At 47.5% G+C, this 25,599-nt stretch overlaps 1 protein-coding gene across 1 annotated transcript in view; it reads left to right on the top strand.

Annotated features, from left to right (window-relative positions):
- EFCAB8 (EF-hand calcium binding domain 8) overlaps nt 1-25,599 on the top strand; it is a 3,728,836-nt gene that overhangs the window by 968,108 nt on the left and 2,735,129 nt on the right. The window contains exon 9 of the mRNA XM_044089017.1: nt 5,615-5,628. Coding sequence (XP_043944952.1) covers nt 5,615-5,628 — 14 coding nt within the window. The remainder of the gene's footprint in view (nt 1-5,614; nt 5,629-25,599) is intronic.

Raw genomic sequence — 25,599 nt, 5'->3', positions numbered from 1 at the left:
TTTCTGTAGGGACAGGGTTTCTTTGGGAACTTATCCTTCTTTTGGCGCCACATTTGTTTCCTAATTTCCCTTGAACACTCCACAGACTCTCTTACTGTAGCCTGAATTAAAACCCTTAGCTTATCTTTCAGTGCATCCCACTTTTCAATAATATCTTCACCTAAACTATTTAACTCAGTTTCTATTATGTGCTTTAACCATTGCCTAAAATTGGGAGTATTCAAGTTATGTGTCGAAAACCCCCAATATCTGAAACCCCCATACAGGATACCCAGGTTCATTTCCCAGTATGTGTAAGCATGGTCAGAGATCCTAATGGGGCTAATCCCCATGTTAAATACTCTGTATTGAAATTCTTGATAAAGAAAGGCAGTGTCTGTTCTGGCCCAAGATGTATACTTTACTCTATAATAAGTAAACCCCTCCTTGTTGCTTCCCCCTCCAGCTGTCAATATGTTCATTCAAGAATTGGAGTATACAGGATTAGATTGGATAAAATCACTTTAGCTAGCAGATGTAGGAGATTGTCTTTCTGATGCCCTATCTGAGGGAGGAATAAAGACACCTTGATGAAGTTTCAAAAAGTTTTTCTGTTAAGTGGGTTTATGGACCTGACAGTTTATACACATCTCAAGATTATGAAAAACAAGAGTGACTAGTTTTCCGTGTTATTAGTTCACCAGACTAACTGTGCCTAGGTAGTTTACATACCATGCTACGAAACTGTAGCAAGATATTGTTTTGCAGTCATGATTAGCTAAAAAGGCTGTATGAAACAAAAAACAGGAATGCTCAACCAAACTAATCATTATCTGAATGTAGGACTTAAATATTTAAGTTGTTCCTACAGATCAACTTTCTTGTTTGTTTTTTTTTTTTTTTATCTGCTAGCTAAAGTGAGTTTTACCTGTTCTAATCCTTTATACTCTGCTTTTTGTTAGTTCTGTCACCGTCAGCATCATAGGTAGGATGCCAGACCTTATATGAGCTTTCTGGATTACCTTTGGTTCATTCAAGAATAAATGATAATGCCAATAATAATAAGAATAGATGATAATGCTAATAATAATAATAATGATAATAATAATAATGGACAATTGTCCAAAAATCAGGGAAAATTTTATTTACATGTATCCTTCACTCAGAAAGTTGTCAGAATAAGTGAATGTGTATTAATATGGATTTTTAAAGAATATCCTGATCATAATTGACCAAATTCTGTACTATATTATTCCAAAATTACAAATTTTATGAGGAACAGAACAAAGGTGTGAGGAAAAAATCAGTGACAGTTGCGATCTATGGTTATAAAAGTTAATTTAGCTAACTTCTTCCAGCAACAGCAGAATCTTCACATTTAGTTGTGGCAAACTGAACTTCAGAGTTAAATTTAGGTTTAGAAGACTTGTTGAAAGCAAGAGAGAGAAAGAGAGATATCTGTCTCATTGAAGGGTTATCCAAGAAGGTACTTGGTTATTCACTGAAACCATTGAATAAATTAACTAACTGCATATCTCATGTAAAGTGATATATGGGGTGAATCTTGATAAGAACTCAACATACAACCAACTTTAAAGCCTTCACTGTACCGTCTACAAAGCCAAACTATTAGTCAGCTCGAGTTGACTAAAAGTCAGGTTTAGATGCAAAGCCCAACAGAGCATTCCTGCTGCTGAAGAGAGTGCTCCTTTGCAGGCTTTTGAGGATCAACAGAAACTAACACTGTTCCACTGCCAGGAAGATAATGCCCTTTCTGGATAAAAAGCTTCCATTTTACTTTTTGTGACAGAAAATTTTCTCTGTCTGTGAACCTTAAATATTTTAGCTGGAAAAAAGTTTTTTTTATTGATTGTTCTGTAACGTTTGTTCACTTTTAAATGGGAGTATTCTTTTTTACCTTTGTGGTATAAAGTTGTTAAAACTTAACTATTTTATTCTTTGAGGAAAATAGTGATCAGAAGTAGTTCACTTCATTTGGTCTTCAACCTGTGGGTACCGGATTCATATTTGATCCGAGACGGCAAATTCACTAGCATCTGTTCCAAGCTACAAGCTCATCCCCTTACCCATAATACACCACCAGTACCTTCTAACCCCTAGATCTTGTTTGCCGCGGCTTGCCTGAAACATCGTGATCTCCTCAGCTTCGAGTTAGTGAGTGGGTTTTTTACTTATTAAGCAGTCTTTTCTTAATTGTTAGTGTTAGGTGATTAGTGTAGGTTCCCTCTCATCCTCCCCTCACTGGTGCATCATGTATTAGAGTTTTCCTGTAGTTTCAGTGTTAGTTTGTTAGAGTGTGTTGCTTCCCCTCTCCCCTCAGTGTTTTGTGTGCCTTGAGTGTGTGGTGAGTGGGTCTGAGTGGGAAATAGGTATTTTTTTCTCCTGTTCCTTCTCTTATTGTGTAATTTTTTTTTCTTCTGTAGAGGCATGGCTGACCCCATGCCTGTTTTCAAAAGGTACACTGGGTCAGGCCACAAATTGTCTCCAGCAGATGGCCACACTCTTTATGTTATGTGCTTGGGCGTAGTACATTTGAGTACTGATTGTACTATTTGCGCTGGTTTTAACCTGCATGCTATTAAGGATAGGAAGGCTAAGTTGGCCCTGAAAGGCCTTCTATCCACTTCTGAGGCCTCGTCCCACTGCTTCAGTCACAGCGGCTGCTGTAGCCACCTCTCCTTCCTCTCTTGCCCTTGCTTCTCCTCCCTCCCAGGCTGGGACTCAACCTCCCCTTTCTAAGCCTGTAGAAGTGGAGTGCAGAAGGGGCAGAGAGAAGGAGAGAGAGCATAAATCAGACAAACATAAAGCAGAGAAATGCAAGAGGTCTCCAGACCTTCCTTCTACTCTTGCCAGAAGTCAGGCTAGGATCTGTGACTCACCTCGGCTTCGATCTCCGAGATTTTCCACAGAGCCGGAGGAGACACGTCCTCCATCTAGGGCCTCGGTTCCTTGACCCACCAGGTCGGAGTTCGTGGCCTCATCGAGATCCACGTGTAGCTTATCTGAAGCTGACATGGATAAAATGATGAGGAGGTTCATTCGTACTCAGATCCAGATGAGGGTCTTGCCAGCCCCCTCTCCCTCTGGAGGAGGGAGCTTGCTTCCTTTCTTCATACCAATTTCTCCTTCTCCGATCCGTCCACTGGGTTCAGAGTACTCGGATCCAAGGATGGCCTTAGTCAGGGGGTCGGCGCCGATGGTACCTGTCTTCTCGATGCTGGCAGCTGCCTGGAGCATATCAGATTCAACCAGTTCGGATTCGAGTGGCTCTCAGAACCGGAGCTTGGGCCTCGGATCCGAGGGAGCGGAACATTTTCCATCAGCTCTGGCATTGTCGGGCCGAGTTCCCTCCCTCAGAGCTCTGTACACTTCCCGCCCGGCTCCGATTCTCACGTCGAATCCGGGGAGAGCAGTTTCCTTAATAGTACCCCAGGAGGCTCGTTCTCCCTCAGTGTTCAACGTGGTAGAAAGGGTTCTTTCCACTGGATCAAGACCCTTGACTATTTCCTCAGATTCCGTCCCGACCTCCTCGGCTTTGTCTACGAATCCCATCATTTTACCAGAAGGACAGCCACTGCTTGAGGAGCCCCAGGCAGTTCCCCCTGAGGAACAAATGGCTTACAAGTTCCCCTCGGAGAGCCGCACCGAAGATGTGCCTCGTAAGCATACATGTAAGAGGAGACACTTGGACTCCCCCGAGTCCCTCACCGAGGACACGGATTTGGATGATGGGGAATGTTTCCTCAGGTCACCTCCTGAGGATGTCTTCTTTGGAGACATCATGGAAATCCTATGCCAACGGGGAGGTTGGTCCACCCCCAAACCTTCTTCTGACGAATTTGTGTTCCTGGAGGCTTTCAGCACAGGCCCATCTACTTCCTGGGTGTCCCCTCCTGCAGATCCCCTGGTGGACCTGGTCACCTCGTGGGCCTGGAAGGAGCCGGACACCATGGAACCAATCCCTAAATGTCCAGACAAGATTTTGAGTCCACCTTCAGATAGACCAGCTTGGAGCAAGGGCTCCCCCGTAGACACTATGGTGGTAGCAGCAGCCACAAAAAAGGAACTAGCCCAAGAGAGTTTCTCGGTTCATCCCCCCGACCGAGAGTCTCGGATGATGGACCGATTAGGGAAGTGGGTTTATGTGTCAGCAACCTTTTCCATCAGGGCGCTGAACTATCTGGCCCACGTCACGAGACTACAGCATAACCTGGTCAAGGAACTGACTGAGTCTCCCCCTAAGTCCATGTCGCAGTAGGACAGAGACACATTTTTCGCGAGGATGGCCACTTTAAAAGCAGTCTGCAGTACGTCCATGTGACTCCTCTCACATGCTACCGAAGAAGCGGCTAGGGTGGCTGGGTCCGGCGTGTCCTTGAGGTGCAACGCCTGGCTCAGACTATGTCATTTTTCGGAACTTTTCAAGGTGTGTTTTGCCAATGCCCCTTATGACGGCTCTACTCTTTTTGGTAAGACCGTCAAAGAGACTTTGGTCCAGAGTGAGAAAGATGGGAAGACACTGTCTGCTGTCGGAATCCGCTTCTCGAACCCTCAAAGATCCTTTTCCTGGAATCAGAGAGAGCAAATGAAGATGTGCTTCCAGAAGTCACAGTATTCCTGGGAAACTCAGGGCTCTTCTTCCCCCAGAGGCAGAGGGGGACAGATAGATGCCAGCCCAGAGGTTCAGGGGGTCCGAGGAATTTTGGGTCTTGAGAGCCTTTTTCGGACAGGCCCGGACAGCAACCCTGAGGGGTTGCCTGACTGCTCTACTCTGGAGGCAGTCAGCGGTCGATTGTCATTGCACCTGGTGGCATGGGAGTCCATAACATCAGACCGCTGGGTGGTTCAGATCATATCCAGAGGATACTCTATCCCCTTTGTGGTTCCTCCCAAACACCTCCCGGACGTACCACCTACGCAAAGGGAGGCAGCAGCAGTGGAAATCTCCAAGCTGCTAGAGAAACAAGCCATTGAACCCATCTCCCCAGATCAGTTTGGATCGGGCATCTACCCCAGGTTCTTTTTGGTGCCAAAGAAAATGGGGGACTTAAGACCCATTCTGGACCTATCTACCCTGAACCAAAGTTGCCAAAGAAAAATTACGGATGGTCACATTACAGTCCATCATGCCATACCTGCAAGAGAGTGACTGGATGTGCTCGTTAGACCTCCAGGGTGCCTACTATCACATAAAGATGCACAGAAGCTCCAGGAGGTTCCTTCGCTTCCAGCTAGAAGTCAGTCATTACCAATTCATGCCCTACCCTTTGGTCTCACCACAGCCCCCAGGGTGTTCACCAAAGTGATGGTGGTAGTAGCGGCTCACCTGAGGATTCAGGGGATTCAGGTCTATCCGTACCTGGACGATTGGCTCCTCACTGCTCCCACCAGGCGTCTACTTTCTAAACCACGATACTCGGACACCAATGATTAATTTATATATGTTATTTATTATCATTATATTCATTTTTATCAGAACTAATTATTATTCTTGCATGATCTAACTGGTTGCTGCTAACACAATATGTTTGGTTTTAAAATATTACGTATTTATATTAACAGTTTAAATAATTTTAAGTATTTTTAACTTTAAAATGTTTCATTTGTTAATCAGGTGACATGACGGAGGTTATTTAAACGTGATTTGAATGGTATCAAACGTTTTTCTTTTGTCTGAAGAAGTCCAACGATTATGTCAGACGAAAAGCATTTTTAAACAAGCGTTTTATCTGAATAAAGTCTTTTTGTACAGAGGAACTCAGTGGTCTAGCGGATTTCTTGTGGATTATTTCTTAAAGCTTGCTCTTCAGTTGGGGATTACAACCAGCGCATCCAAATCACTTCTAAATCCTGTCTAGGTGATAGACTACATTGGGGCAAGGATAGACACACTACAGTGCAAAATCTTCCTGACCACGGAGAGAGTGCGAAACCTGAGAATGCATGTTTCCCTGATCTACCGTTCTCATCTTCCCTCGGCAGAGTCAGTGCTGAGGGCCTTAAGTTCTATGGCAGTGACCATAATGCTTCTTCCGTGCACCTGGTTACACATCTGAGTACTACAGTAGAGACTAGCAGTGCAATGGTCCCTGTTGGATCTTCCATTATCGTATCCAATACACCTCAGTCGAGTCTGCATATCATCCCTTCTGTGGTGGATGCACTCTCCGGAAATCTTGGAGAGACGACCTTTTGTTCCAGTCCCTGTCCAAGCCACAGTGACCATGGATGCCTCCCAACTTGGGTGGGAGGCATTGTTTGGGCAGGACAGTCCAAGGCCTGTGGTCCCCTATCTAGACCAGTTTGCATATAAATGTTCTGGAGATGAGGGCAGTCCTTTTGGCGTTGCAGGTCCTTCATGCCTTTCTTCCTCTGGGAGCCATTGCAATTCAGTCAGATAACATGTCAGTGGAGTGGTATGTCAACAAACAGGGAAGGACCAGATCTTACCCCCTTTGTCTCGAGGCCATGAGAGTGTAGGAATGGGCGATCTCCACCGGTCGCTTTCTCATAGCAACACACATTCCGGGACGGTCCAACATTCTAGCAGACAGGTTAAGTCGGACTATTCTGATGCCTTATGAGTGGTCCCTGAATCATTCAGTAGCAGAGCAGATTTTTCTGGAGTGGGGTCAGCCTTGCTACGATCTCTTCGTATCTCCTTCCAACACGAAGTGCAGCAAGTTCTTCGCTTTGAACCCGCAGCTGGGGGAGTCCCCAGAGATGCTCTAGTCCATGCTTGGCCTCCTGGTCTTCTGTATGCTTACCCTCCAGTACCTCTTATTCCGAGGTTTCTACAGAAAGCTTGTCGACTGGGGGAGCAAAGTGATCCTCATTGCCCCATTTTGGCCTCGCCAGGTATGGTTTCCCTTCCTTTGGTCTCGTCTTCTGTCTCTGCCTTGGATCCCATTCAGGATCTTATTTCACACCCATCAGGGGTTCCTCATCCGAACCTGGACACTTTGAAGCTCACGGCTTGGCTGCTCCAGTTCCCATGATTGCTAGGACTCCTGGATTATCCTCTTCAGTCAGGTCTATTTTGGTGGCAGCTCATAAGTCTTCCACCAGGAAGATTTACCACAGTAAATGAAAATGTTTTTCCTATTCGGCTTCTCAAAGGAGTTTAGATCCTTTCACGGCTCCTATTTCTGCCACTCTCGACTTCTTAGCCAATATTTTTCAACAAGGAGCAAGCTCTTCTACTATCAAGGTTCAATTAGCTGCCATCTCTCATTTTCACGTGGGTGAGAATTCTGCCCCTCTGGCCTCTCCCAGACCGTGTAAAGCCTTTATTAAAGGTTCTTTCCTGTTACGCCCCCCTGTCAAGGATCCTGTTCCTCCATGGGACCTTACTATGGTTCTTCAAGCTTTGGTTGCTCTGCCATTTGAACCTGCTACAACCACAGAACTTAAGCTGTTAAGTTGTCCATCTCGCCTTCGTTCTTGCTGTTTGGGTTCGGAGCCGATCCTCGGCTCTGACTCGGCCATCTTTTATACCTCGAGAGCTACTTACTGGCTCGAGGCTACCCCTTATCCTAACATGCCCAGCGTCAGCTACCCAGATCTCATTTGCCGCTTCAGCTGCGAGGTTGCGTCCTTACTGGCTCAGGCTTAGTATAGTTTTTTCTGTTAATATATTGTTGTTTATTCTTGAAATTTTGTCAAGTATTTGTCAATTTTTTGTCTAGATAATATTTATCCCTTATCACTTTCTTGTGTATTTTAGCTTTGTTGGCCGTCGCTCCATAACTCGCAGGCCTTCTGTTTCCCTTGAACTCGTTTAAATTAGAGAGTTCTCCCCTCCCCCCGTTTAAATTAGAGGCTTTCCTTTCTGTTCCTTAACTGTAAAAAAAAAAAAAAAGTATTTGTTTCTTGTTTTTTGTAGTATAGCTTTTTCTTATATTTGTTGTGGTTGTTGTTAGTAAAAATGTCTAAAGATACCAAGGTATCTGGCTTCAAAAAGTGTGACTCATGCTGTCAGAAAATGTCTCTGACAGATGGGCACACTAGTTGTGTATATTGTTTGGGCGATGTTCACCTGAAGGACTCCTGTTCTATATATCACGCTTTTAGTCCAACGGTCCTGCAGGAGCGCAAAAACAAATTAATCCTTCGGGGATTATTGAAGCCTCAGGATTCTCTGGCTAAAAGTACTCAGCCAGCGAAATCCCCTAAGTCTGTCAAGCCATCAGCTCCACCTTCGGAGCCGACTCCTTTACTTGACCAACCAAGTATGTCGGTGCCGGCTGGCACCGACAAGACAACTACTCCGTCGGCTCCATGTGCTATTTCGGAGCCATCTCGGAGCCATAAGAGACTGAGGTCTCCGTCCTTGGAGTCCATCCACTCGGCATCTCAGTCACCTTTGTTACAGAGTGAACATAGCCATCATTCTTCCCACTCCTCTCGATCCTCTAGATTATCGGATCATGATGTGGAGAGAGTAGTAAGTAGGTTGCTTAAGTCACAGGCACTGGCAAAAATTATGTCCAGCCCACCTCAACAGGTATCGGCTCCAACTGCCTCTATTTCTGTTCCTCCTTCGACTACATTTAGCTCGGAGCCGGAGACCATGGATCCACAGGTAGTAGAACCATCGGCCCCGATCATCATCTCTCCTTTGGTTCCGACATCGGCTCCGATTACCTCGATTATACCTTCTATCGAGGGATCTGGGTGCTGAGGCTCTCTCATCGGCTCTAAGGGGGGAGTGGCATCGGACCCTTGTCCAACCCCGTTCTGCCCCTTGGAGTTTCGGCGCAGGTGAGTTCGGCTCCAACATTGGCCTCGGAGCCGTCACCCTCGACATGGAGAAAGACTCCTGTTTCTTTGGAGCCAGGGCTTTCTCTGCCTAGAGGTTGGGATGCCTTTGAGGTCATGCGGAGTGTGCTGTTCCCCGAAACAGCTCTACTGCCAGCTCCTCCCCCCGTGGTGTCTGCCCCAACCTCTACTCCTCCTCCAGACCCCAAACGTAGGGAACCTATGCCCCAGGACGCCCCATTGGGTGATCCTTCTATTTCCGAAGCCTCCCTTGATCACTCGGAGGAATCTCCCCGGAAGAAGAAGTGCAAGAAGAAGCACATAGACTCCCCTGAGTCTGTCACTTTAGATACAGACATGGATGAATCGGAAGGGTCCCCAAGGTCCCCCTCTGAAGATGTTTCCTTTTCAGACATCCTTGAAATGCTTAGTCAGAGGAGGGAATAGACTTCCCTAGCCCCTACCGAGGACGAATCTGTATACCTGGACGCATTCGGTTCCCGACCTTCCACCTCCTGGGTATCTCCTCCTTTTGATCCACTCATGTCTGTAGTGGCTCGAAAGGCTTGGTCAGCTCCAGATTCTGTGGAACCTACTCCAAGGAGACCAAACAAATTTATTACAGCCCCCCATGACAAGCAGTTCTTCTCCAAAGGTGTGCCCATTGATGCCATGGTGGTAGCAGCAGCCACCAAGAAAGAGTTAGCAGAAACCTCTTCATCTGTTCATCCTCCGAACAAAGAATCTCGGATGATGGACAGATATAGAAAGCGAATGTTTGCTTCACCGACCTTTTCAATGAGGTCCCTGAACTATCTATGCCATTTTACATGTCTTCAAAGTGATCTCCTGAAAGAGCTTGGAGATACCCTTCAAGAACCTACAGCTGAGGGAGCACCAGCCAAAGTAGCTTCTCAGCTTGCGACTCTTAATTCCATAGTCAACTCCTCCATGAGGCTGATTTCCTATGCAGCCGATGGAGTGAGCAGAGCCGCAGGGACAGGTGTGGCTCTCAGGAGACATGCTTGGATGCGGCTGTGTCAGTTTGCGTAACCCTTTCGAGCATCTTTCACCAATACTCCCTTTGATGGCTCCTTTCTTTTTGGGCCTCAGGTGAAAGAAACATTGACCAGGTGTGAGCAGGAAGGCAAGCCTCTCTCTGCCGTGGGAGTCCGTTTTTCCACTCCTTCCAGACCTTATCTCAAGGGTCAGAAGAGCGGAAAGATGTGGTTCCGAAAATTCCAGGGACCCTTGCCTGAGACATGTGATGATTTTTTCCCCCCAGGGGCAGAAGGGGAAACAACAATAACAGACACCGCCCTAGTGGCAGAGGGGGACCGCAAAACCAGGGTGACAGAGAAACCTTCTCTGCCAAACCCTTCCAGCATCCCTGAAGGGTTGCCAGACTGCTCACCTCTGGAGGCAGTCGGGGGAAGACTTTCGCTGTAACCAAAAGCCTGGCAAAATATACCAAGAGAGCGATGGGTACTATCCATCATATCCGGAGGTTACAAAATTCCCTTCCATTAATCCCCCATAGAATCAAAAAAGCCCATCCTAGATGTCTCACCCAATGTAAGGGATCAAGCAGTCACAGAAGTTTCAAGACTGCTAGAAAAAAAGAGCAATTCAGGAAGTCCCTGCAGACCAACTAGGATCCAGAACTTACTCAAGATTCTTTTTAGTACCAAAAAAGACAGGGGACTGGAGACCAATACTGGATCTCAGCAGATTGAACAAATCTGTACAACAAGAAAAGTTCCGGATGGTGACACTGCACTACCATATCAAGATGGACAGACGCTCCAGTAGATTTCTTCACTTCTGGGTAGGGGCCAGTCATTACCAGTTCAGAGCTCTGCCCTTTGGTCTCACCTCAGCCCCCAGGGTGTTCACCAAGTGTATGACAGTAGTCACGGCTCACCTGAGGCGTCAAGGATTCCCGGTGTTTCCCTGTCTAGATGACTGGCTCCTGACTGCTACCACCAGGCGTCAACTCTTAGAGGCACGGGATTATACAATCACATCATGCACTCAACTAGGCATTACAGTAAATTTCGAAAAATCTGCCTTGTTGCCCTGTCAGTCTATCACATACATAGGAGCAGAATTAAACACAAAAGAAATGTTTGCAAGATTACCACAGGAACGAGTTTCCACTATTCGTCAACAAGTGTTAATTCTAATGCAGAGCAAAAGGGTTCAAGTCAGACATGTCCTCCAAGAGCTAGGCTCCATGGCAGCTGCCATTCTTCTTGTCCCATTAGCGCGTTTCCACATGTGAATCCTTCAGTGGCTTCTTTTCACGCAGTGGTCTTTCCAGGAACTACCCATGTCTCACATGATCCTGATCACAGAAACATGCAAAAGGCACCTTTCTTGGTGGATGGTCTCCCAACTAGTATTTCAGGGCAGACCTTTCATACAACCCCCTCCAGTAGCTACAGTGACCACGGATGCCTCCCTGATAGGGGGGGGGGGGCATTATCTAGGCAGGACAGTCCAAGGCACTTGGCAACCTCACGAGTACCATCTGCATATCAATGTTCTAGAAATGAGAGTGGTTCTCCTAGCGTTGTAAGCCCTTCAAGACTCTCTTCCTTCCGGGACCATTGCAATCCAAACGGACAACATGTCAGTAGTGTGGTACATCAACAAACAGGGCGGGACCAGGTCTTACCCCTTATGTCGAGAATCACTCAGACTGTGGCAATGGGCGATTTCCTCCCAGCGTTTTCTGATAGCAATGCACATCCCTGGGAAATCCAACGTCATAGCGGACAGGCTCAGCAGAGCTATTCTCATGCCTCATGAGTGGTCTCTGAATCAGGAAGTTGCGGATCTTATCTTCCACAAATGGGGACAGCCTTGCTGTGACCTTTTTGCCACTCCTCTCAACAACAAATGCAGCAGCTACTTCTCCCTACTTCCTCTTCCAGGTCATATACCCAGAGATGCTCTAGTCCACGATTGGCCTCAGGGACTACTTTATGCTTTTGCCCCTTTTCCCCTAACTTCAACTCATACAGAAAGCAAAATCATTGGGTTGTAAAATGATCCTCATTGCCCCATATTGGCCTCGATAGATATGGTTCCCGTTAGTACACCTCCACCTTCTGGATCAACCGTGGATTCTGGACCCAGTTCCAGATCTTCTGATTCACCAATCAGGCAGGTTGCACCAAATACCTTCAAACTCTCCAGCTCACAGCTTGGTTACTCCACTTCCAACCTTAGCCAGGCTTTCCAATATCTCCCCAGCAGTCCATGATATTATTGTTTCCTCACATAAGTCTGCTACGAGGAAAACGTATGCTAGTAAATGGAAACGTTTTTCTTACTGGGCAGAATCTAGAAATTTGGATCCTTTCTCAGCCCCAGTCCATGAAATTCTTGAATTTCTAGCACAGCTTTTTCAGTCTGGTGCGAGTACAACTAGCTGCCATTTCTAATTTTCATATCGGTATGTTTAATTCTAGCATAATGTCTCATAAGCTCTGCAAGGCCTTTATGAAAGGAACATCTCCTCTTAGACCCCCCAGTTAGAGATCCTCCTCCTCCTTGGGATCTCAATTTAGTTTTAGCTTCCTTAATTTTGCCTCCCTTTGAACCGGCAGCATCATGTTCTTTAAAATTTCTTTCTTGGAAGACACTTTTTCTGGTTGCTATCACTTCAGCTAGACGTGTCTCAGAACTTCAAGCACTATGTGTTCGTCCTCCTTACCTGGTGTTTCACAAGGACAGAGTTTCTCTGAGGACCAATCTATCCTTTATTCCTAAAGTCTGCTCAGAGAACAATTTAAATCAATCCATAGATCTCCCAGTTTTCTTTCCTAATCACAGCAACAAGGCAGAATACAAGCTCCACCAATTGGATGTACACAGACAATTGCGTTTTTACCTCCATAGAACTAAGGAACTAAGAAAGTCAGACCAGTTATTTCTTTTTTATGCTTTCAACAAACAAGGCCTTCCAGTTTCTAAAGTGACTTTATCCAGATGGTTATCTGATACTATTGCTTTATTTATCAGTTACGAAATAAAGAGCTACCAGCTAAACCAAAAGGTCATTCCACTAGAGCATTAGCCACCTCTGTAGCTTTTCAGTCTAGGTTACCCATAGAATCAATCTGTGCAGCTACCACTTGGGCAAACCCTCACACTTTTATCTCTTATTACAAGGTAGATATGGTCTTCCGGAGCAGAGCTTCTTTTGGTTCTATTGTTCTGAAGAGTCTGTTCCAATGAGCCACCCGGGATTTTAGGTGTTAGGGATGCTGTTCCAAACAACAAGAATGAAGGCGAGATGGACAACTTAACATAAAGAAGTTATGTACCTACCATAACGTTCCATGTTAGTTGTCTTCATCTCGCCTTCCTTCTTGCGTCCCTCCCTCCTTCCCCCTTCCTAGAGGATTGTGAGGAGTTCCCTTTTGTTTTCACTGGCTGAGCATCTTTTATTAATTCACATGCCAGGTAATTTATAACTCTTTCCTTGTTTAGGTGTATTGGACAACCAGTTTTTAGGAACTGGTTACTCTACTTATGTCTAGTGTACGCTATCACAAACGAGATCTGGGTAGCTGACGCTGGGCATGCTGGGATAAGGGGTAGCCTCGAGCCAGTAAACAGCTCTAGAGCTATAGAAGATGGCTGAGTCGGAGCCGAGAATTGGCTCCGAACCCAAACAGCAAGAAGGAGGGCGAGATGAAGACAACTAACATGGAACGTTATGGTAGGTGCATAGCTTCTTTTTTTTTGTCTTGGAAAACAGCATTTCTAGTCGCTATCACCTCTGCTAAAAGGTTTCAGAACTGCAAGCTTTGTCCATTAAAGTTCCATATGTGATTTTCCATAAAGATAGGGTTTCCCTTCAGACCAATCTGTCCTTTCTTCCCAAGGTTGCATCACAAGTTAACATCAGTCAGACCATTAACTTACCTGTTTTCTTCCCAAATTTTGCTAACAAAATGGAATACAGACTCCACTTGTTGGATGTTCATAGACAGTTACAATTTTATTTACACAGGACAAAAAACTTTTGTAAATCTGATCAATTGTTTGTGTCCTTCTCTAAACCCTTTTTAGGTAAACCTATCTCCAAGGTCACTATTGCAAGGTGGATTTCCTTGTGCATCCTTCAGGTCTATAAGGATAAAGGTTTGTCTCCTCTGGGTCAGGTGAAAGCTAATTCCATTAGGTCAATGGCTACTTCCGCGGCCTTTTGGTCTAGAGTTTCATTGGATGATATTTGTTCTGCAGCTACTTGGTCCTCATCTCATACCTTTATTTCTCACTATAAATTGGATTTGACTTCTAGAAGGAGAGCATCCTTTGGTTCTGTGGCGCTCCAGAATATCATTCCATGAGGGCCATCCAGGAGTTTAGTAGCTGGGAACTCTGTCCCACGGGTTGAAGACCAAATAAAGTAAACTATTTCAGATAAAAAGGTTATGTACTCACCATAACGTTCCATCTGAGTAGTTCTACTTCATTTGTCTTCAACCGTCCCTCCCTCCTTCCCCCTGACCTTATCATTTGAACATCCTGTTGGCTGCACTTTTAGGTCATAAAGTATTCTTCAGGTCGGGTTCTCAGCATAAGGTTCAGCAAACTCGATCTGGGGGTTTTAAGGTAGTGGAGATGTATTATGGGTAAGGGGAGGAGCTTGGAGCTTGGAGCAGATGCTAGTGAATTTGCCGGCTTGGATTCGATACGGATCCAGTACCCACAAGTTGAAGACAAATGAAGTAGAACTACTCAGATGGAACATTACGATGAGTACATAACTTCTTTTTTTTTTACTTTTGGGGCTAGGGTGATTGTTTAATGTGCTTTTACTTTGTTTTTACACTGAAAAAAATTTAATTTTTACTACTTACCTGTTTTACCATCTGTTGCTGCAAGGCTACCCCAGGAGTCAGGCACCTGTTTCAGCTTAACCATGGAATGGACAACTGGTTCTTCTATTCTGTCTTCTCCCAGACACAAAAAGAAAAAGATTATTAAGCAGCTTTTGCCACCACAGCAGGCTGATAGAATGCCTCACCCAGAAGTGTGTGACTCTGCTGTGGCCATGGCTGGTTCCTCAGACCACTCATCTTTTTCCTTGCCTTCTGCTGGTGTAATTCCTTCAGCCACCATGGAGTGGCAATTAGAAATGTCCTCTGTGGCTGTAGGAGTGCCCTTAGCAGGCAAGGGAGGGCCACTGTTGTCAGTTCTGAGAGAAGAGTGAGGGAACTCTGCTTAACCTGAAAGCTATGCCCATCCATGGTCAGTCTTTCGTTGCCAAAATTGTGTTTGTTTCTTCAGATTTTCCTGTCAAAAACAGGCAAAACATTAAACATATATCTTCCCTGTCTTGGTTACCCCAGACGAGAGTAATTTATTGGGCTTAGTTCAGGGTTGAGTGCAGGTTCTTGACCCTTCTTTCATGGTTGTTTCTAGTAAAAGAAAAAGGGATTCTTCATTTTCTGAAAAGATTCAAGCATTTGAACCTCAAAATGATTGTGAAAGCACAGATGGTATCATCTCCACAGAATTCTGATTCAGATTCTAAGGAGGATGTGGCAATGGCCAGTAATTTTGAAGGATTCTGTTTCTTTGAAACAGTTTCTAGAATAAATCTGTTGTTTCAGTGGGAGAAATAGTGATGTTTCTCAGCCCCTCAGGAAGTATTATGATGTGTTACAACTGAAATTTCCAGAAAATATTCAATGTGAAGTTGTACTATCTCGCCGTTTTGTTCTTACAAACGGGTTCGGAGCCGATCCCTCAGCTCTGAGTCGGCCGCTTTCCAAGCTCAGACTCTCAGAGAAGCTCGAGACCTAGTGGATATCCCATGATTCCCTGCTGTAACTCCCCAGATCTAGTTTGCCGCTGCAACGATCGCAAGCTCTCAAGAGTGAAGCTCGGGCCAGTGAAAACTTTTCTTACTTAAAAATTTTTGTAGTTTAAGAATTTATTTTCTTTGATAGTGTTAAATTAGTTAGTTTGGTAGAGTAGATTTTTTATAGTAATTTAGTAGTTGAAGGGTTTTTTTCTCCTTAGTAGTTGACAGGGCTCTGTCAATATATTATTATATACATATTATAGTCAAGTGAGCTGTGGAGTGTTTTTTCTAGTAGTTTAAGCTTTATAATATCTTAGGATAATTTAGTCCATGTTTCTCTTTTATATATATATATATATATATATATATATATATATATATATATATATATATATATATATATATATAATTATAGTAGAATACTTAAGCTTATTTGTTGTGTTTTTGTTGGACTTTAGTATGTCCGAAAAACAAAAGTCAGGTTTTAAGAGATGTGGTTGTGGACAGAAGATGTCCGTTACTGACAACCACACCACATGTGTGTATTGTCTTGGCTCTGTACATTTGCAAGAAGTCTGCTCTATCTGCCACTCCTTCAGTGCTAGAGTTCTGCTAGAAAGAAGAAGGAAGTTGGTAGATAGAGGGCTTCTAAAACCGGATTTTCAGGCGGCTCTTGAAAAAGCTGACCTCTTTCTAAGATGTCGAAGGGCTCTAAGTCTTCTAGAGGATCTTCGGAGCCTAAGTCTCCGGCTCCGAGTACCTCTGGCGTGATTCGAATATCGGTTCCACAGACCTCGGGACCGAGTATCGATCCGCCTGTTCGATCTCTGGTGGTGGAGCCGATTTTCGATGCACCCCAATCACCTATCCTCCAGTCGGTGCATTCTTCGGCTCCTTCGACCCATCACTCTTCACACTCCTCCAAATTATCTGATGTGGATCTGCATCGAGTGGTGAAAATGTTATTGGAGAACCCGGCCCTTGCCAAAATGTTATCTGCTTCGAGTCAAGTGACTTCGGAGCCGAATTTGCCCCTTGTTTCCTCCATTCCTCCTCCTCAGAAACCCATCGAATCTTCGGAGCTGGGGCTGATGGAACCAATGCTAGTAGAACCTGTGGAGCCAAGGTTCGATCCTGTTCCCTCGGCTCCATCAACCTTGGTTTCTTCAGTACCGACGAAAGAACCTCGGGACCGACAGTCACTCGTCGACTCTGGTCGTGAGAGTCGAACCGACACCGGTTCCGACTCTACCGCTTGGTGCTTCGGCGCAGATGTCCTCGGCCCCGTCCTCTGGTTTGGAGCGTGGGGTCTCGGTTCGGAGCGATCGACTGATCTCTTCAGAGCCGGTCGATTCTTCGAATCGGGATTCTGGTGCCTTCGATGCCATGAGGAAGGTTTTGTCTGTTAAGACGACTACTTCCTCGGATCTGTCTTCACCTCTTCCCAAAGGGCCTTGTTCTACCTCTTCTCCTCAGATCCCTTCTAGGCATCGAGATCCAGGGCCTCAGGAATCCCCTTCGGGTGACCCCTCCTCCCTAGATACTTCTCCGGAGGCTCCCACCGAGGAAGTGCCTAGGAAGAAACTGTGCAAGAGGAGGCACTTAGATTCCCCTCAGGAATCTCTTACATCAGATACCGACTTGGAGGAATCAGAAGGGTCCCCACGGTCCCCCTCGGAAGATGTCTCATTTTCAGACATTCTAGAAATCCTGAAACAGAGAGGGGATTGGCAGTCCCTTGCCCCTACTGAGGACGAGTCGGTTCTCCTGAAGGCCTTTGGATCTCAACCATCCACCTCTTGGGTTACTCCACCCTTCGATGAACTAATGGAACTAGTTGCTCGAAGGGCATGGAAGTCTCCTGACACCATGGAACCAGTCCCTCGGAGGCCTAATAAGTTCATTACTGCACCATCAGACAAGTCCTTCTTGACAAAAGGAGTTCCGGTAGATACTATGGTGGTGGCCACTAAGAAAGAGATGTCGGAGTCTTCTTCTACTGTCCATCCTCCTAATAAAGATTCCAGGACTATGGACAGATATGGAAAACCAATTTTCAGTTCGGCGACATTTTCCATGAGATCACTAAACTACCTAACTCATTTCACACGTCTTCAATGAGATCTCCTCAAAGAACTAGGAGACACTGTCCAGGGTAATGTAGCTGATGCAATCTCTGACAAGGTGAATGCACAACTCAACACCCTAAATTCCATAGTCAACTCATCCATGCGGCTCATTTTGTATGCTGCTGAGAGTTCGAGTAGAGCGGCGGGTTCAGCGATAGCTCTTAGGAGACAATCCTGGATGCGCCTGTGCTCCTTTGCGGAAGCCTTTAAGTCTTCATTTGTGAACACCCCCTTTAACGAATCGGCCTTGTTCGGTCCAAAAGTTAAGGAGACCCTTATGAGCCGTGAGCAAGAAGGAAAGACTCTATCTGCCGTCGGAGTCCGTTTTTCCACTCCAACCAGACCGTACCCCAAAGGGCAACGAAGTGGGAAAATGTGGTTCCGGAAACCTCAGGAAGCTTTCCAAAACACACCTACAGATACCTCCTCCAGTGGCAGAGGAAGAGGTCAAAATGGAAGACGCCGTCCAGTCGGCAGAGGTGGTCTGCAAAACCAGGGTGACAGGGAGCAGTTCTCTGGCAAACCCTATCAGCGTTCCTGAAGGGAAGCCCGGCTGTTCTACTCTGGAGACAGTCGGGGGTCGCTTAGCTTTACACCCAAATGCCTGGCTAAACATCACAACAGATTCCTGGGTGAAAAGCATCATTACCAGAGGTTACCACATTCCCTTTATAAGAAATCCCCCTGTATTTGCAAAAAGTCCAGACGTTCCACCCAGTCTGAGAAAACTAGCAGAGATAGAGATTCAAAATCTTTTAGACAAAAGAGTCATCCAGCCAGTCCCGGCAGACCAAAGAGGATTCGGAACTTACTCAAGGTTCTTTTTACTGCCAAAGAAGACGGGGAACTGGAGGCCCATTCTAGACCTCAGCAGGCTCAACGCCTTTGTAAAGAAGGAGAAGTTCTGGATGGTCACGCTGCAATCAATCCTCCCTTTTTTGTCAAAGGGGGAGTGGATGTGCTCTTTAGATCTCAAGGATGCATACTACCATATCAAAATGGACAGAGCATCCAGAGATCATTTGCGTTTTCGACTGGGAGCCAGTCATTACCAATTCAGAGCCCTGCCCTTTGGTCTCACCACAGCCCCCAGGGTGTTCACCAAATGCATGGCGGTGGTTACGGCTCATCTGATACGACTAGGATTCCGAGTGTTTCCGTATCTGGACGACTGGCTCCTTACCGCCACCACCAAGTATCAACTTCTGCGGACAAGAGACTACTTAATACATCTTTGTTCTCGTTTAGGTATCACTCTAAATTTCGAGAAATCTGCATTATTGCCCTCGCAGCATATTACCTTCTTAGGAGCAGAAATAGACACCGTCAACGAAAAAATCAAGTTGCCTCAATCCAGCATTGTCTCACTGAGGGATCAGTTATCCAGCCTCCTAATTCTCGACAAAGCACCGGCGTCACAGATACTGCAACTTTTGGGCACAATGGCGGCAGCCTTGTTAGCAGTTCCCTTAGGCCGAATGCACATGCGGATATTACAATGGCTACTTTTCGCTCAATGGTCCTACCAGAGTCTACCCTTATCATACGAGATTCGATTGACAACTCTTTGCAAGAAAGATCTCACTTGGTGGTTAATCAGCGACCAAGTGACAATCGGTCGTCCCTTTGTTCTTCCCCAACCCGTAGCCACAGTGACCACGGATGCTTCCCTGATAGGGTGTGGGGGGCTTTTTCAGGGAAAGACTATCCAAGGCACTTGGTCGGTTCTGGAGACTCATTTGCATATCAATGTCCTGGAGCTGAGAGCAGTGTTCCTAGCATTGCAGCACTTTCACAACTCTCTACCTCTAGGTACGATTCCATCCAGACGGACAACATGTCGGTAGTCTGGTACATCAACAAACAAGGGAGAACCAAGTCCTATCCCCTATGCTGCGAGGCCCTGAGAATATGGCAGTGGGCTGTATCCACCGGACGCTTTCTGACAGCAACGCACATCCCGGGATCTTCCAATGTGATAGCCGACAGTTTAAGCAGGGCTATGCTGCTGCCTCACGAGTGGTCTCTAAAACAGAGTGTGGCGGAACAGATCTTCCTCCGATGGGGCCGGCCTTGCTGCGACCTGTTTGCATCCCCAATGAAAGCCAAATGCAGCAGCTACTTTGCCCTTTATCCCCCACCGGGGAACAAGCCAAGGGACACACTCGTGCATGATTGGCCCCCGGGTCTCCTATATGCCTTTCCACCAATCCCCTTAATTCCCAGATTTATTCAGAAAGCCAAAAGTCTAGGAAGGACAGTTATATTGATAGCCCCGTCTTGGCCTCGGCAAATTTGGTTCCCCTTTCTGCGGAAATATCAACTGGAAGAACCGTGGATCCTGGGCCCAGTGCCGGACCTGCTGACCCATTCATCGGGAGTTCTTCATCCTTCATCCTTCCCTTCTCTCCCTAAATCTGACAGCTTGGCTGCTCCAATTCCCACTTTAGCCAGGTCTACTGATTTGTCCCCTGCCGTCCAGCATATCATAGTATCTGAAGTAGGCAGACTTCATTCGTCTGCAACCTGTGGGTATCGGATCCGACCTCGGATCCGAGCCGGCAATTCAAAAGCTTAGGCTCCGAGCTCCTAGCTCCTCCCTCTTACCCATAATCCCTTGCCAAGCCCTGACTGACCTCAGATTTCGTTTGCCGCTTTTCAAGTAGCTACGGAATTCCAGAGCTCCTGGCGTTGGTGAAGATAAGAAATAGTTTTTTGACTAAAAAAGTTTTAAAAATCTTTATTTTCTTTCTTGAGTTAGTTAGTGTTGAGTGTGTTTAGGCTTTCCTCTCTCTTTTTGTTTAAATTTATCGGGTTTTGCGTAGTTTGTTTGTGTGTGTTGTGTGTTAGGCCTTAGGGTTACTATGTCTGAAGCCCATAAGGCTGTGTTCTCGAAATGTACCGAGTGTGGCCATAAGCTGTCCCCTGCAGATGGCCACACTCGGTGCGTTAAATGCTTGGGGGTTGAACACCTGTCATCTGGTTGTACCATTTGTGCAGGGTTCAACCCCCGGGCTTTGAGGGAACGGAGGTCGAAGTTGGTGCTGGCGGGTCTTTTACCTCCAGATACCGCTTCGGCCTCTGCCCCTTCCACTCAGCAACCTGTTGCTGTGAGTTCTCCCCCTCCGGCTGGGACTCAACCTCCCTCTAAGTTGCCGGAGGGGAAGGATTCCTCTAAGGAAAGACAGAAGGAGAGGCACAGGGAGAAGCACCACAAGAGAAGAGCCGAAACTTCTAGTTCGGCTCCTCCATCTAAGCGGGCCTCCCCTGTGCCTTCTAGCTTTCCTCCTCCTCGGCTCCACTCCCCTCGGTTCTCTCCTGGACCCGAGGAGGAGGAGGCTAGCCCTTCCAGGAGGTCCCCGAGGCGGCTCTCTAGGTCCGCTTCGGTGGCCTCCTCTAGATCAATCTTTTCTATGAGTGAGGCTGATATGGACCGGATGATGAGGAAATTCATCCAGGCCCAAATGCAAATGGGAGTGCTCCTAGCCCCCATCCGGGAGGGCTTCGACCCCTTTTCGCCCCTTGGCTCCTTCTCCGACCCATACCACGGGTTCGGAGCTGTCGGCGCCGTGCAGGTTTGGATCCGGGGGTGGGTCGGATCCGATGGGTCGGCGCACCTCGGAACCGTCCCATCCCTTGAGTGCTTGGTGCCGGACCCGACCTCTCGAGCCGAGGGCCGAGCCTCGGATCCGAGGGAACTGGTGTGTCTCGGCTCCATCCAGGTCGGAGCACACGGTCTCGGATCCGACGGTTTCGGCTCCGACTCCGATCCGTCGTCGGATCCGAGTGGGGTCGGCTCTCGGGGCTTAGGAAGCTGGCTCCCCTCGGCTTTCGACGTAGTGGAAAGGGCACTGTCGAGGACATCCGGACCCCCGGTCCCTGCCACGGCTCCATCCCGCACTCCATTGCAGTTGGGCCAGGCCCCCACCAGCCGGTCCCAGGGACAGCCCGCCTCGATGTCCCAAGTGGTTCCCTTGGAACATCCAACTGCTGAAGAGTACTCCTCGGACAGCCCCCCCGATGAAGTACCTCGGAAGCGTAAGTGCAAGAGGAGGCACATGGACTCCCCTGAGTCCGTCACTGAAGACACAGATTTGGATGAAGGGGGAGGTTCCCTTAGGTCACCCCCTGAGGACGTCTCATTTGGAGACATCATGGAGATGTTAAGGATCGGGGGGGTGGTCTGCCCCCAAGGCTTCTTCGGATGAGTCTGTGTTCTTGGAGGCATTCGAGGCGGGCCCTTCTACCTCTTGGGTGTCCCCTCCTGCTGACCCCCTGGTGGATCTTATCTCCATCAGGGCGTGGAAGGATCCGGACACCATTGAGCCTATCCCTAAGCGCCCGGACCGCATTCTTTCCCCTCCATCAGACCGCACCCACTGGAGTAAGGGTCCCCCAGTAGATGCCATGATGATGGCTGCAGCCACGACGAGGGAATTGGCCCAGGAGAGTCCCTCCGGGCATCCTCCGGGCAAGGAGTCCCGTTCGATGGATCGCATTGGGAAGCGAGTTTTAGTTCAGCGACCTTCTCCTTGAGAGCTGAACTACATGGCACATGTCATTAGGATGCAGCGGGATCTGATTAAAGAATACGCTGCATCTCCCCCGGAGTCCATCTCGAGTGAGGATAAACAGGTTTACTCCACCCGAATGGCCACTCTCAGATCAGTGTCCAATACATCTATGCGGCTACTGTCTCATGCTACTGAGGGAGCCGCTAGAGCCAGCGGAGCAGGCCTAGTCATGAGGCGACAGGCCTGGCTCCGCCATTGTGATTTTGCAGAGCCCTTCAAGGCGACCTTCGCGAATGCCCCCTTCGATGGTTCTGCCTTGTTTGGCAAGACTGTTCGCGAGACATTAGTCCAGAGCGAAAAGGACGGGAAGACGCTGTCTGCCGTCAGAGTCCGCTTCTCAGCTCCCCAGAGGTCCTTCTCTAAGAACCAAAAGGGACAGAAGAAGATGTGGTTCCGGAAGTCGCAGCAGTCCCAACCTGCTCCGGATAACCAGTCCTTCCGTGGCAGAGGAGGACGGGGAGGTCGTCGTGCTAGAGGCAGGGGGGCTCCTGGCAACTTTGGGTCCAGAGAACCTTTCTCTGAGAGACCCACGCAGCAGCCCTGAAGGGTTGCCCGGCTGTCCGTCTCTGGAGGCAGTCGGGGGGCGGTTTTCGATGCACCTGACTTCTTGGGAGTCCATAACAACAGACAGTTGGGTGCTTCGAGTTATATCCAGAGGATATTCAATTCCCCTATTCAAGGTTCCCAAATCTCGCAGCCTCCCAGATGTTCCACCCGACCAAAGGGAGGCGGCAGCTATCGAAATCAAGCAGCTGCTAGAAAAAAGAGCCATCCAGCGCGTCCCCCCAGATCAAACCGGATTAGGGTTTTACTCCAGGTTCTTTTTGGCGCCAAAGAAGACGGGGGACTTAAGACCAATCTTAGACCTTTCCCAGTTGAACCTGTCAGTAACCAAGCAAAAGATCCGGATGGTCACCTTTCAATCTATACTCCCCCTCTTGAGGGAGAACGACTGGATGTGCTCCATAGACCTCAAGGATGCGTACTACCACATTCGGATGGACAAGACGATCCAGGAGGTTTCTTCGCTTCCGGCTGGGAGCCAGTCATTATCAGTTCAGGGTCCTCCCCTTTGGTCTCACCTCAGCCCCCAGGGTGTTTACCAAGGTGCTAGCGGTGGTAGCGGCCCACCTGAGGCTCCAGGGATTACAGGTCTTTCCGTACCTGGACGACTGGCTCCTGACAGCATCATCAAGGCATCTTCTGTGCTCAGCCAGGGATTACTTTCTTCAACTAGCACCAAGGCTGGGCATCACGATCAACTGGGAGAAATCTTTTCTGAATCCCACTCAAATTATAGATTTCATAGGAGGAAGACTAGACACCAGATCAATACGAGCCTTCCTCACCCCAGACCGTATTGCCAGCCTGAAGTGTCATGTGACAGCGATCCTGCAACCATCTCCAACTGCAGCTTCTGTCCTGAGGGCCCTAGGTTCTATGGCGGCAGCTATCCCGCTTCTCATTCATGCCCGTTTACGCATGCGGGTTCTTCAATGGACCCTTCAAGTTCAGTGGTCCCCTCTTTGTTCTTCTCTAAACGCTCCGATTGCGGTCAGCAGAGCGTGCAGGGACTCCCTTCTTTGGTGGCTTCTTTCTCCGGAGCCCCTGGCAGGGAGACCTTTTTGCGCGGCATTTCCCCGAGCCACAGTGACCACGGACGCTTCTTGCCTCGGGTGGGGGGGGCATTCTGCGGGAAAGATTGTCCAAGGCACGTGGAATCCCACAGAGACCTCATTGCATATAAATGTCCTGGAAATGAGGGCGGTGCTCCTAGCGTTGCAAGCACTTCACCACGTTCTTCCTTCAGGGACTATTGCGATTCAGACAGACAACATGTCGGTAGTCTGGTATATCAACAAGCAGGGAGGAACCAGGTCTTACCCTTTGTCGAGAGGCCATGAGAGTCTGGGAATGGGCAATTTCCACCAAACGCTTTCTGGTAGCAACGCACATTCCGGGAAAGTCCAACATCCTTGCGGACAAGCTCAGTCGCACTATCCTTTCTCCACACGAGTGGTCTCTCAATCCTCAAGTAGCGAAGAAGATTTTTGCCGTTTGGGGCAACCCTGTTGCGATCTTTTGCCTCTCCCTCAAACGCCAAATGCGACAATTTCTTCGCTCTGCTTCCCCACCAGGAGTTCGAGGATGCTCTGGTGCATGCTTGGCCTCCCGGTCTCCTTTATGCCTACCCTCCACTTCCTCTGATGCAGAGGCTTCTGCAGAAAGCCAACAGTTTGGGGAGCAGAATGATTCTCATTGCCCCATTCTGGCCTCGACAACCTTGGTTCCCCTTCGTATGGTCTCACAAAATCAATCCACCATGGATTCTGGATCCAATTTCGTATCTCATCTATCACCCTCTGGGAATGTCAGTTCCCAATCTGCGGACCCTGAAGTTGACAGCTTGGCTGCTCCAGTTCCAACCTTAATTAGGACTCCCGGTATCTCATCACCGGTCAAGGCCATTTTAGTGGCTGCTCATAAACCTTCCACCAGGCAGGTTTATCGGAGTAAATGGAAGAGATTCTCTATATGGGCAGGGCAGAGAACTTTGGATCCTTTCTCTGCACCTATGTCAGCGGTGCTGGATTTTCTAACAGACCTCTTCCATCAAGGGGCTAGTTCTTCCACGATTAAGGTACAATTGGCAGCTATCTCGCATTATCACATTGGTCATGACACAGCTCCCCTTATGACGGCGAAATTATGCAAAACTTTTCTCAAAGGAGTTTTTTTGTTAAGGCCTCCACTCAAGGAGGTTGTACCGCCTTGAGACTTGTCTTTAGTCCTGCAGGCCCTTACTGCTCCTCCCTTCGAGCCTGCAGCTTCTTCTGATTTAAAGTACCTTTCCTGGAAGACTGCCTTCCTGGTAGCTATCACTTCAGCCAGAAGAGTGTCTGAGCTTCAGGCTCTGTGTGTCAAACCGCCTTACCTTTCTTTCTTCCCTGATAGGGTGTGCCTCAGGACCAATCCATCTTTTCTTCCGAAAGTCTCTTCTGAATCCAATATTAACCAGTCAATCAATTTACCGGTGTTTTTTCCCAAGTACTCAAACAAAGGAGAATACAAGTTGCATTCCTTGGATGTTCATAGACAATTACGTTTTTATATTAACAGAACAGCTGGCCACAGGAAATCAGATCAGCTGTTCGTCTCCTTTGCTAAATTTGCTCTGGGTAAAGCAGTATCTAAAGTCACTCTATCTAAATGGATTGCTAATTGTATTCTGCAGGCATATGACACTTCAGGCAGACCTGCTCCGCAGAGGGTTACGGCTCATTCTACTAGGGCAGTTTCCACG

This window comes from Protopterus annectens, chromosome 12.part0 (assembly GCF_019279795.1).
Source record: "Protopterus annectens isolate FY-2018-M chromosome 12.part0, PAN1.0, whole genome shotgun sequence".
NCBI classification, from domain to species: domain Eukaryota; kingdom Metazoa; phylum Chordata; order Ceratodontiformes; family Protopteridae; genus Protopterus; species Protopterus annectens.
Note: the sequence above shows the minus strand (reverse complement) of the source record. Positions and strands in the feature narration are given on the sequence as shown.